This window comes from Saccopteryx leptura, chromosome 6 (assembly GCF_036850995.1).
Source record: "Saccopteryx leptura isolate mSacLep1 chromosome 6, mSacLep1_pri_phased_curated, whole genome shotgun sequence".
Lineage (NCBI taxonomy): Eukaryota > Metazoa > Chordata > Mammalia > Chiroptera > Emballonuridae > Saccopteryx > Saccopteryx leptura.
In genome coordinates, this window is record NC_089508.1 from 56,375,040 (window position 1) to 56,388,298 (window position 13,259).

The 13,259-nt window shown below is 46.4% G+C and overlaps 1 protein-coding gene across 6 annotated transcripts in view; it reads right to left on the reverse strand.

Annotated features, from left to right (window-relative positions):
- TLN2 (talin 2) overlaps positions 1-13,259 on the reverse strand; it is a 462,611-nt gene that overhangs the window by 38,181 nt on the left and 411,171 nt on the right. For all 6 annotated transcript variants that reach the window (XM_066344644.1, XM_066344645.1, XM_066344640.1 and 3 more), the window contains 3 exons: positions 13,038-13,154; positions 10,606-10,791; positions 6,637-6,744 (listed from right to left, as the gene is read on the reverse strand). In XM_066344644.1, coding sequence (XP_066200741.1) covers positions 6,637-6,744; positions 10,606-10,791; positions 13,038-13,154 — 411 coding nt within the window. The remainder of the gene's footprint in view (positions 1-6,636; positions 6,745-10,605; positions 10,792-13,037; positions 13,155-13,259) is intronic.

Genomic DNA, 13,259 nt, shown 5'->3' on the forward strand with positions numbered 1-13,259 from the left:
TGTCACAAGTTCCTCCAGACTCAAAACAGTTCACTGTTGTAAACTTTTATTCAGCCCTTTTCAGCATCTCCACTACGTACTTGTTTTTATGTGGAACGAATGACAACACACCAGATAGTCATGCCTCAAGGGTTCAGAAGCTCCTCCTTATTTCTCCCACGTATTTCAAGATTTACAGGTACTCCAGTTCCCCGAGGAAATCAATGCTGGCAATGTCTAGATGACCTCTTGCTGTGCTCAGTTATCAAGAGGTGTCCCTGAAAGATTCTATTTGCGCAACAGTTAGCTGAAAAAGGACACAAAGTCTCTAAGTGAAAATTACAATTATCATTAGACAGTGTTCATTACCTCAGCCGTGACCCAAGTGCTGAAGGAATTCAACTGTCTCCAAAAAGAATTAAACTAAGCCACTCACAACTAAGCAATAGTTACTACAGAACTATGGGCTCCTACTTTTTAACTTTTCTACTCTATGAATTTACTGAAATTTCAGTTCCTGAACCCCTTCCTTGGGAAGATAAATGTGAGCAGGCTTATATAATATAAGACTATAACGATCACTCCACTATTCAAAACCTTCGACTTGATTTGCGCATGAAGAGAATAAGCAAGCCCTGGGAACGTTCTCGCAGGAACATGGTAATACACAAAGGCCTTTTGTCTATTACAGCACAGACACTCGATTCAGGTGCTCCTGTCTAGCCCCGCTGACTAAAGGCTATAGCTGCAGTACACAGTTAGTAGAAGCCTGAGCAGATTTAACCCTGGGAATGATGTTTATGCGCAAACTCTATATGCATATCCAAAGTCCTCTTAACTCTGAACTGACTCAACGTTTCTCTGCAAGTACAACTAACTTCCTGTGAGAGCCTCTGTCTGCTTTCACCACCTAATCTACATCTTGAACACTGGAGTGACCTCAATCCTGCTATGTCACTATCTCTAACTGACAAAGGTGAGCCCCGTGATGAGGTGATCGTTTTCTACTTCATGACACTGAGGCCTGATTTATGAGACACTCTCTTAACCAATTCTGATTTAATCTTGTTTTTACGACAGAAAAGAAAAAGGGAATTTTCAGGCTGGCTGTGCTCTCTCTCTCTCTCTCTCTCTCACTACCCAGTGCAACTTACTCAGAGGGGAAGGCTCCCACAAGATGCACCGGCCCAGCCAGCAGAACTCCATGTTCTTATCCCAGCAAGACAAACCAAACACGTGTACTAACAGCCGTTACCTTGGGGGTCCACGACTTAGGGAGGTTATGGAAACAAGCAGGTTTTCTTACGTCCTCTGGGACCACAATCTAATATGGGCAACTAATAAACAATCTTCTGACTGACTGCTGTTCTCTTACCTTCGCACATTACTATCATCAGAATGGAATCTCACACTAAAGGGGAACCCTAGTGGCCTGTCATACCCAGACAGCAGCAACAAAATCTATATAACGATCGTGGTGCATATGGATGAAGTCCGCTTTAACTCTGTAAAAACTGACCTCTCACTGACTGACTTGTGCCGCCTTGATGTCTTTAACATGGCAACAGTTTGCTCCTGAGTCAGAGAAATTAGGATGTGTATACAACTGGCTGTCCATGAAACAAATGGTCAGGGCTATGGGAAACCCAAGATGGCCTCTCGGTTCTTTGAGGCCCCTGGGCAAACCAGGTGTTTCAGCTTTTGCATTCCTTCACCCACCACGGTGCATTTAAGATGATTCAAATTACAAATAAACACTGACAGGGAGACTTCCATAAATATTCAAAAACCAGTAATGTCTGGCTCGCCAGGTCTATAATCCTGGAAAAACTATCTTTGTCCCCAGAGGCCTCAGACCTCCTACATCTGGACCTTTTGAACACCTGCAGCTGGACTTCACTCCACAGCCGCTGAGTATGGGTGATCAACAGTCTCTTGTTATTGTATGTATGTCTTCCAGTTGGGTCGTGGCCCTCCCCTGCTGCCGGGCCGATACCCTCACAGTGGCAAAGAAACTGTTAGAACATGTGTTTCTCATGGTACACCTTCCACAATTTCCAGTGGCCCCTACTTCACTGGGAAAATCACATGGGCCTTGATGGAAAGACTTACAAAGTCCTCGGAATCAGTGGTCCCCAACCTTTTTTGGGCCATGGACGGGTTTAATGTCAGAAAATATTTTCACAGACTGGCCTTTAGGGTGGGATGGATAAGTACACAAAATAAAATTATGCAACTGGCATAAAAACTGCGTTATTTTAAAATATAATTGTCGAACTTATGATATTTATTGGGCTAAGTTAAAGGAGGAACGAGCATGTCCTCATTATTCAGGCTGTACTTAAATTTGTTATTCTGACAACGTTTCATGTTATTTATTCTTTCTCTGCGGACCGGTATCGGTCCGTGGCTCAGGGCTTGGGGACCACTGCTCGGAATTATCATTGTTCTTATCATCCTCAATCAACAGGCAAGGTAGAAAGAATTATAGGATCCTCAAATTTAAAATCTCCAAACTTGGCCCTGGTTGGGAGCTCAGCTGGGAGAGTGTCGGCCTGGTGTATGGACATCCTGGGTTTGATTCCCAGTTAGGGCACACGGGAAAAGTGACCATCTGCTTACCCCCCCCCCCTTTTCTCGCTCTCTCTTTCTCTCCCACAGCTAGTGGCTTGATTGATTCGAGTGTGGCCCTGGGTGCTGAGGATGGCTTCGTTGGAGCACATAAGCCTCAGTTGCTGAGGATAGCTCGGCACTCAAGCACCGGCCCCAGATGGGGTTGCTGGGTGGATCCTGGTCGGGGAGCATGTGGGAGTCTGTCTCACTATCTCCCCTCCTCTCACCTAAAAAAGAAAAAAAAACCCTCCAAACTCGCTGAAACTACTGGACTCCCCTGGCCTAAGGTACTGCCCTTTAGTCTTGCTCACTGTGCATGGCATCTCCTTTGAGAAACATCCACTCCACACGAGGCAGTGACTAGAAGACCCGCGCTTATTCGTATACAACCTTCTGCCGAGCCCTTGCTGTCTCTTGCTAGTAACCAGCTACCATTAAGTCTCTAATGTCTATATGCTCCACCTTATCATCAATAAGTTAAAGAAGCTTTCCCAGATCCCATTTTAGGGGTCCTGTTGGTTACAGCCTAGAGCACGCGTGGCCGAATCCGGCCTGTGTAATGAGTTTATGCAGCCCATGATTAAATTTTTAATATTCTCCACTACTTTAAAATCTCAGCTACTCAGAAGCGGAAGCGTCTTTGATAATTGGAAATCAAGATATTTAAGAAGATGGTGAAAAAGATACGCAGAAAAGAATTCCACATGTGACTAATCTAGGGTTAACTTCCAATAATTGGTCGAATGGATTTGTGATACTTCTTTTAAAAAAAAAATTCCATTATAAAGATTTACAACTTTTGTACTCGTCTGTACTCGATATGAACTGTTTGACGTTTAGCAGTGATGTGAAACCCACATTCTTTTAGGCGGACTTTGCCAGTGCACACCCAAGGTCAAACAATTCATTATTTTTGTGGTCAAGTGTGCTGAATCAAGTGGCACTGTAGCAAAGACAATAGCTGCAGTTGATAACTGAAAACGTGTCCAGGCTGTTTGTAAAACGAAATAATTGTTTTATTTGCGATATAACCCCTTCAAGCTCATTCTAATTAATTAAATATTGTTTTGATTGATTGCAATACAGTTTGGATATTTATACAGTATGCAATTATATTTTTATTAAAACATATTTTTATTAAAATAATATTGTATATTAAAATTTTTTCACTCACATTTATTCATAAATTACATAATAAAATTTTATTTACTTAAGTGAATCATTTTTGTATTTAACATTTTTTATTTTTTTTATTCATTTTAGAGGAGAGAGAGAAAGAGAGAGAGAGAGAGAGAGAAAACGAGAGAGAGAGAAGGGGGGAGGAGCAGGAAGCATCAACTCCAGTATGTGCCTTGACCAGGCAAGCCCAGGGTTTTGAACCAGCGACCTCAGCAGTCCAGGTTGATGCTTTATTCACTGCGCCACCACAGGTCAGGCTTGTATTTAACATTTTTTAATTTTAATATTTTGTCCGGCCCGTGAAAAAACTTTTCTTTCTAATCTGGCCCGGGGGCAAAAACTGTTGGCCACACCTGGCCTAGAGTCTGGTGAGTGGGTGTTCCAGAAGCATCGTTAAAGGAAGAAAGCCCTCAAGCACCACTGAAAGTGACCTTACCAAGTACGCCCGACCACGGATACTCTGAACAGTTAGAAGACACTGAGCTATGAACACACAGCTAAAGAAGGCTCCACCTGACCTCTGGTCCTGTTCAGACTCTGCAGACTGGTGATTCAAATCGATGAGGAAGAGAAATGGCAGACATCAATGCAGACGGCTTCTGCTCAAGTCACAGGATCAAGACTTCATACTTTAACTAAACATGAAACCCTTTCTTTTTGTCTGTTTTCTTTACTCTGGCATTGGCCTGGAGAGATAATGCCATCATCCGTATCTTCCAGGCCATTGTTGCTAAGGTGGGGCGGGGGACAGGTTTGACCTTTCAGACTTGGGGTTTGTCATCATCAACTCCAATCTGGTCACGAACAGTGCCACTTCAGTGGAGGTGGTTAATGTCTGACAGGATTTTATCCACGGTAGTTATTCTCCCAGATGGCTAGGGTATAACCAAGCGATGCCTCTTAGGTTATCTAACTATTCACACACTTAGACACCTTCATTTGTTAATCCTTTGAACTTACAGTATGTAGAGTTAGAAAGGACCTACCAGAAAAATTTTCATGCTCAGAATTCACTTCCTTTGGTAGGTCCCTACTTCCCTAGCTTGAAATATTATAAATAAAAATAAAGCTATAATCAGAAACCTCTCCTTCGCTCAGAAAACACTAAGCAGAATCCACTGTTAAAGCAAGAGCTGCCCAACAGAAACCCTTCGAGTTGTCCAGAGGTGTTCCTGACAACGGAAGAGCCCTAGCCTATGTCTTAGCTGAGCAAAAAGGTGTCTGTGTTGCAGCCAACGCCACCCGCTGCGCCTGGATTAGCACGTCTTGGGAACTGAAACTCAGTTACGTAAGATCGCTGAGCAAGCCACCTGGCTTAGAAAGGTGACTCCCTCAACAGGGGATTGCTTTCATTTACTTGAGTTTGAATGGTTTGGGTCTTGGGGACTATAGTTCCAAAGTACATTCCAAAGATTAGAAACGATCCTGTTTATAGTTATCATAACAATTTCTTTGGCACATTGTATTCTCTCAAAAGCTTTAATGTTCACAGTCACTAACCACTGAGCAAATAATCCACTTCAGATTGGATTGTCAGAGAAGGAACAAAGGCAATGACCAGCCTCAAAGGTAGTGAACCTGAAGACGTGACCTGTGAGGATCGCAGGGATTAAGCAAAAACATCATGACCTGCATATATCACATGGAAAATCAGTAAAAGCTGTGAGAACTACAGAGCGGTAGCTGAAGTGTGGGGTTAGCACCTTAAATTTTGATCACATCTCTCAGTCAAGCTGAGAGTCTAATCAAAAGGGAAGGATTGTTAAAGAGAAAACCCCAAACAGGACCCAAATGGAGTCACCTGTGTGAAAGCCCATGACACCAAACCAAGACTTAATACCTAGCACACCAAATACACTTCCTGGTTCCTCATGGTTCGGCCCTTTGGGTCTGGGGAGGAGCCAAGCCTCCCTAAGGACTGGGAGTTGGGGCAAGCCGGAGGCTCCCGTGTGGGCAATCCCAGCCACAGCCACCAACTCCCTGCCAGTGTTTCCGTTTTCAGCCTTCTGAACTCGGATCCATGTAGGTACACCAGGCTGCTTGCTGGAAGGTCATCAGAGGGAGGGAAGTGTCATTCTCAATGTGGTCTAAGCCATTCATTCAAGGACTAGAGCAGTGGTAGTCAACCTGGTCCCTACCGCCCACTAATAGGCGTTCCAGCTTTCATGGTGGGCGGTAGCGGAGCAACCAAAGTATAAATAAAATGATAGATTTAACTATAGTAAGTTGTTTTATAACGATTTATTCTGCCAAACTTAGCGAAAATCTGACATAAAGTACTTGGTAAGTAATTATTATTATATGCTTTAACTTGCTGTAACTCTGCTTTATAAATTTTATAAAGTAAAGTTACTTCCCTACTTTATAAATCACTATTATTGTGGAACCGGTGGGCGGTTAGAAAATGTTACTACTAACAGAGATACAAAAGTGGGTAGGTATAAAAAGGTTGACTACCCCTGGACTAGAGGAAGTCATAAGAGGCTAGTAGGTCACCTGTAGCACTGATGTTTTTTTCTAACCTGTCACAGTGGGTGGTGTGGTGCCTTCTCTGTCCTTGCAGGATGGACTGGGGTCTTCCAAACAGGACATCCTGACACTTTTTCAGTGGTGGCTTTGCCTGTCCCATCTGCTCTGTCCCTTCCTCTGCCCTCTGCCATGCTAGTTTTGCCTCTGGTGCAGCGAGAGAGCCAGGCAGTTCCAGATGCTAACTGCAGCTTCCCCTGGACGGTACTGTATCTCAGAGTGCGGGGCGATGCAGGAGACTTTCCTCCCACTGGGCCCCAGCCTCGCACATGGAGCCTGAACAGCACTGGTCCGCTCCTGAGAGAGCCCTTCCCCAGCCCCGCCCTGGCCCCGACTCACCACCAGGACGTGCTCCAGAAGGTCCAGGTAGCTGAGGGTGCACTCCGTCCCGTACCGCAAGGCTCTGGCGCGCACCTCTTCATTGACATCAGGGTGGAAGGATGCTTGCTGGAGAGAGAAAGGAACGCTGACAATTCAAAACAGGAAAAGCCAGCTGGTGCACTCACCAGGTCCCAGTGAGGGGTCACTGGTCCAGCAGTGTTGTGTAGCCCTGGACCTTTCATTTTGGAACTCCTGCTGTCTTACCTCAATGACCTCTGAGAAACCTTACCTGACGCCCTGGGCAGGGGAGCTGTTCCTCCTGCCCCCGCCCCCGCTACGCCCACGGTCACAGCAGGTTCTCCCAGTTCCTTTCTCCACATTTCCAGTGCCCTGGAGCCAGACACAGGCAAGTAAAACTGGTCCGTCCTATCTTCCTTTTCCCTTCTCCTCCCCCATCCCACCTTTTACTGAAATGTAAGAAATTCCAGACACTGAAGAGCTCAGGAAAGATTCATGCTGAGAGCTTACAGTGGGAGACCTGCTGTCCCGGATCAGCCTGCCTCTATGCAGAAATGTGAGAAGTCCTGAAGTCCCCTCTTGGTTCACAGGCTAATCACACCCAGATCACACCCAGGTCCTCACTTGGCGACCTGACCACACTGGGGTCACAGTGAGCCTCCCAGCCAGGGCCCTCTGGCTCCTGGGAGCCTTCAGACAGCAAGCTCCCCACTGCCCTCAGAGGGGCCTCACATTGCACACGTCCAGATAAGCAAACCAGGACACATGGTTAATGCAGCACGCTGCACTTTTCCCTCTTGCCCTTGTGACCTGCCGAGCTGAGTCATTCACAATATATCATTTCAGATGGCACTCACGGGGTTGCTAGGTCAACTACAGAAGGCCCAGTTGAATTCAGATTTCTGATAAACGATGAAAAAAATTTAATGTAAGTATGGGCCACCCTATTTTTAATTTGTTAAATCTAGCAACCCTACCCATTTAACAACCTTCCTTGTACAGCCTCACTTGGGGCTTACAAGAATATACAGTAGAAAACTTCAAATAAATCACAAATCAGGACAAACAGGAATCACACGTTAGGGTGAAAGGTCAAGACAGGTGGGGCATAGTGACCAAACTCCACATTTCTTCCAGTTAAGCCCCTCTCCTAGGATTGGGGGTGCTGGTGGGAACACCTGTGGGTTCTCCCCATACCCGATTCCCTACTCACAAACCCCCTGGGAGAAGTGAGAATAATTCCACTGGCCAGCACCTGTCATTTATGAGTCCAGTTTTACTCATCTGGGACTAGCCAGCCTCAGAGGCTGGTGCTGTGCCACGCTCGGAACCATTACGTAACCATGGGAAGGGCCATACTCTTCGTTGCTACACAGTACTCATGCTGGCTCCCTCCCCCGTGTCTCCCAGTGTGAGGACAGAACCCCGTGTCCACTTTGATGAGACACTTCTTGGGGAAGACACCGACAATGACACTACTCAATGGCATCTCCACTAGCTACCGTGCAAGGCTCTCATTCGGAGCTGTGTGGAGGCTCAGGATGAGGTGCTCCTGTCCACTGCTGGTGCCTCTGGGACTTGGCAGGACACTTTGGGAGAGCAATCTGGCAATAATGAAAATGTCACTCCATTGACCCACTAAATTCTAACTTCTGGGAGTCCTGTCTAAGGAAGTAATCCAAAACATAGAAAAAACAGATATGTACAAAGATGTTCCCTGCAGTAAAGTTTATGATTAAAAAAAAATGCAGGCAACCTAAATATCTGATAACAGGGGAAGGATTATATTTATTAACAGAGTATTTCATGGTCCTTAAAGAGGCAGTTATAATGACTCATAGCAACACAGAAACAGCCATTCTATACTTAACAGTAGATACAAAATTATATCGAATATAAACATATGCCCATAGAATACCAGAAAGCAGTAGATATTAGAATTAATTTAGGGTGTAGGGAAGTTCTTGTCTTCATCTAAGGGATTAGTTTAATCCTTCCTTTCTGATTAAATGAGCCAGTATATAATTTACTGCACTTCCATTTCTGCCCGGCTACCTGCTCAGCCCCAAATGGCAATCTGGTCCTTTGCTTGGCATAAGGGTTCCTTCTTGACCCACCAATCAACATCCCTGGTATGCTACGTATTCCCTATTGCATGCACTTCATTTCCTTTCTGCAAAGAGGTGGAAATATCGGAGACTAAAGGAAGTGTAAATGTCAGTCTGCTAAGTAAATCCAATGTTAACAGGAGTCTAATGGCTCAGCAGTGATGCCTGTCAGCAAGTGTGGCTTAGGCTTGTGAAGCTCTGGCTGTTATTTTGCCCTGAAAAATCAGAATGGCCTGATCCAGGGAGGAGCTGAGGCTGGGCCAATGGCACTACCCTTTATTCCTTAACCTCCTCCCTGTAACTGGGGGAAAGCGTATTAAGAAAGAGACTTGAAAATCTGAGCTGCCTGCCACCTATACCTTAATCATTTATTTCTTTTTAATTTCCCCTTTTCATTTCATGTCTATAACATGGAGACAAAGTACCTGTCACTCCTAAACCACAATGATCCTGATTGATCATTATGGCTTGGAGGTCACAGCAGCAGAAACAGACTGAACTGGTTTCAGTTCTGGTTCTGAGAGTAAATAGCTGTGGCTTTGATCACGCTGCTTAATCCCACCAGGTCTGTTTCATCATCCATCAGGTTAGGATAATTCCTCTTGCTCCCCCCATCTGGGATCAAATGAGAATACAGTATACACGACAACCCTTCCAAAACCATGAGGTGCCCTGCATATACACCATGATGGCACTTGGGCCACACCTTACTGAAGAAGTATTATTCCCTGATTGACACTATAACCCCTTTGAGTGTCATCCCTTCTGGAAGGCAGACTCCATTAAGTACATCAAAACGACAAATACTCATGACCACAGCAGAGAGTCTAAATTCCCTGGTCCGGAACACAAGGTCCCTCATGAAAGTGGCCACCCTCTTCTCTCTACCTCCCACTGCCCCCACCCCCCAACACACCCAGGAGAACAGTGATGGTGCTGTCTCCCACACCAGGCCCTTGCACACACACCTCCAACTCACCTTTCCGTTTCGGAAGAACCCCTGAGAAACCATCAGTTGGACCTTGCACCGGCAGCCCCCATAACTCACTTCACCACAGAGTGGTCTTATGCCCTTATACCCCAAGCTACAGTAGCTGCAATAGTGCAAAAGCCAGTTTTCACCTTCTATGCTTCATCCCCACCTGCTCACCATGGCAGGGGGTCATCAATCAACCACTGAACAGACATCTGAGTCCGTGGGGCAAGGCTGTCTCTAGAAGGGTCAAGGTCTGGGGGTGCTCAATGGATGTAGGGGATAGCGGCTCTTCTGGCTCACTTTCTTAAAAGAGAAAAATAAAGCTCAGGCCATAAAACTCAGATCTTCCAGCTCCCTCCCCAAACATGGGCTCAGGGCAGCTGCCCTAGTTATCTACCTAAGAATCAGAAGAGTGTCTCCCAAACCCCTGGAACAGAGAGCAAAGAGGCAGTTTCTCCAGGTTCTGTTCTGTTCTGTTCCTCTGACTTCCTTCCTCACCCAGGCATGGCAACACCCCTCCTAGCACAGAATGGATGACCTGGGAAGCAGGGAAGGGGCAGTTTCATTTGGAGGGCCTGGACAGGCCACTCTCCCTCTTTTCTACTGTCATAGTGGCCTGCACTACACTCTCTGTAAGAAGGAGCCCTGCCTGTTAAGGCAAAAGCAAGGGGGTTAAGTCAGCAGGGCGACTCCATCCCCTCTGAAACACAGAATGACTTCAGAGTCATTTCCTCTGGGCTGATGATGTCCAGCATGCATTTTATTACATAGTTCAAGGTACGCTGCTCCTGCCTACACATTCCTGCCCCTCCTTCAGACTAAACCAAAAACCTCGATCATGACAGAAAACTATCCGTCCACACAAAACAACACCAAGGCCTTTACCTTGCAAGCCGTCAACATATCTGACACGGCTTTCCGGCTCAGATTGGCGGTGGCGATCACATCCTCCTGTCTACACGAGTTCCCAGCTGCTACGGCTTTGGCTGTTGCCATGGTGATGCCTTTCGTCATCCTTATCGATTCTTCAGGTGATGATGTCTTTTCAGGTACCTCTTTTGACTGAAACACCTGGGAGTTAGAAACAGAAGAGGCGAAAAAAATCAAAAAGGGAAGGACAAAAATAATTTATCCTTCTCCGACCAGGCTGCAGCTCAGTGTCTGACAACCGAGCCAGCCACAGGAAGAAAGCGTCAAAAGGCAGGAAATGAGAAATTTAATTTGAGTACAGTAATAACATTCTTGCTTTCAAGATTCTAGAATGGATAAGCCTTGAACACCTATACTCGGCCTTCATGAAAACAATGAGATTAGAGAGACAGACCTACAGCATTAACCCGTTTGTCTGCAAAAATGGATACTCAATATTTGCAAGCCATCCATCCCAGGGAAGGTGGGTCTGTACCTTCCTGTTGTTCTGCCCCACCCCTGCTGGAGCTTGGGCTGTTCCCAGAAACTCTGCAGCCCCGGTGCTGGCTCCAGGGTGGGACTGACCTGGGTGCATCACTCTGGACTCACCTCTCTCTCTGTAAAGGGGTGTGGGGCTGGGGGAAATGAAGCATTCAGTTTCTTCTATTCTTAGACTGTCTTACAAATATAACTGCATAATTATGTGGAGGCGTTCATGTGGATTGCACCACAGTGACAGTATGAATTATTTAACAACACACACACACACACACACACACTCACACCTTTAGAAGAGCTGAAATGAATTAACCATGGTAAGTGAATATCCCACTTCAAAGTTCCACCTGTCAGTCAAGCCCTGTCTGTCTTGTCTCTCTAACATGAGGGCTGTCTTGTCTCTTTAACATGAGCCAGGTCCCCTGGCTGTGTGCTGACTGTGCATCTATCTCTGTATGCAAACCAGTGGGGACTGCTGGGTTCAGCCCGGGGCAGCCACACCTCAGCAGGGAAGTCCTCCCTGACGCAGAAGGGAGCACCTAGCCAGCATCCTTGTCATGTGCTAACCAGTGTCAAACATCAGTATCCCTCTAAAAATGGGCAGCTGCAATTAAGGCAGGACCCCAAACCCCAGGCCCACCCCCGAATGCTACAGTGGAATGGAGGCCCAGTTACAGAGCCTGCCACACTGACGTGGCCCTCATGGCTCATGCTCCTTTGGAACCTCCTGTATTCACGGAAACATAAGATCTGGGTCAATTTTAAATCACATTGGTAGACTTAGATTGACCATGTATCTGCAATTTCCCAGGAAAGCTCCAAATTTCAAATCTCTTGCATTGTCACCATTAGGCCCATCCATACCTGTCAGAACACATGCCCAGATGTTGGTAGGAAACCCTCAGCCTGTGTGGGCAGGTAAGTGTCAGGCATCAATGCTTAAGGATGCCACCTGTATTCCTGAGTTTCTCCTTTGTGGCAGAACTAAGCACAACATCAGCCAAGGCAGGCTTCATTAAGGACAGGATAAGAGAACACAAGGTTCCATTGCCAAAACCCAACAGAACCGCACATTTCCACTGCCGACCCTCCGGGGCTTGTGACCTTCACAGGTGACCCTCTCATGATGCAGAACAAACTGGTAGCCAAGGCCAGTCCCTCAGCCCTCCTGCAAAAAGTTGAATCTGTAACCAGACCTATGAAAAAGAGATCTCCGTTTGAAAACACTCATTTCCAACAAACTTCTGTTTTCCAGGGATTCGGAGAAGTCAGTTGAATCATCACAGAATCAAAACAACAACAGATAATATTCATATCACAGGAGCACCAGGACACCCTCACTCAACACTGCTGGGACCAGGCAAGAAAGAACAGAGTCGACTTCTCCCAGATCAGACACTTCAAAGGGAAGGGAGCTGGACTATAAAGGGAAGTGTCACAGGTAGAGGCAGTCAGGTTCTTCTAATGGCAAATCTCTGACTCCAAAACGCAAACATGTGCAGCACGGTGGAGCGTTGCCGATAGCAACGGGAATCAAGCGGGGCAGCGTGTGGCTGCACACTGAACACACGCCTGACACTCAAGGTGAGTACAAAGAGCTATACTGACTTTTCCCTTCGCCAGGAATCTTCTCTAATGCTTTGGTTTCGTGGTGTAATTTTGGTGTAATTAAACCTGAATAGTCCTAAGTGATATATTTAAATTGATTCCTTAATTATAATTACTAATTGATTCTAACCAAATTCTGGGGTGGTCCGATACAGACGGGATCTCAGGCAGGCAGGAGCGTGGGCCTCCCTGGTTCAGGTGCTCCGAATGAAACCTCTTTATACTAACAGTCTCAGGGAAGCCTGAGGCGGGCGTCAGCTGCTGTACATGGGTGCCCAGGGAGGTGGCTGCTGTCTGCTCACCGTGAGCTCCTGCTTCATGTACTCGATCGTGGCCTCAAGCGCCCGTGTGCCCCGGGTGGCCTCGTCCTCCACGGCCTTCACAGTCTTGAGAAGGGAGGTGACGTTGGTCACCATCACCTGCATAGGAAGGAAGGCCGAGAGGAAACAGTGCACTGAGGTTTCATCCTGACTCCTTTAGGGCCAGCTCTCCCGGGTGTGCCTTCTCCCCACGTTCCCGTGTGT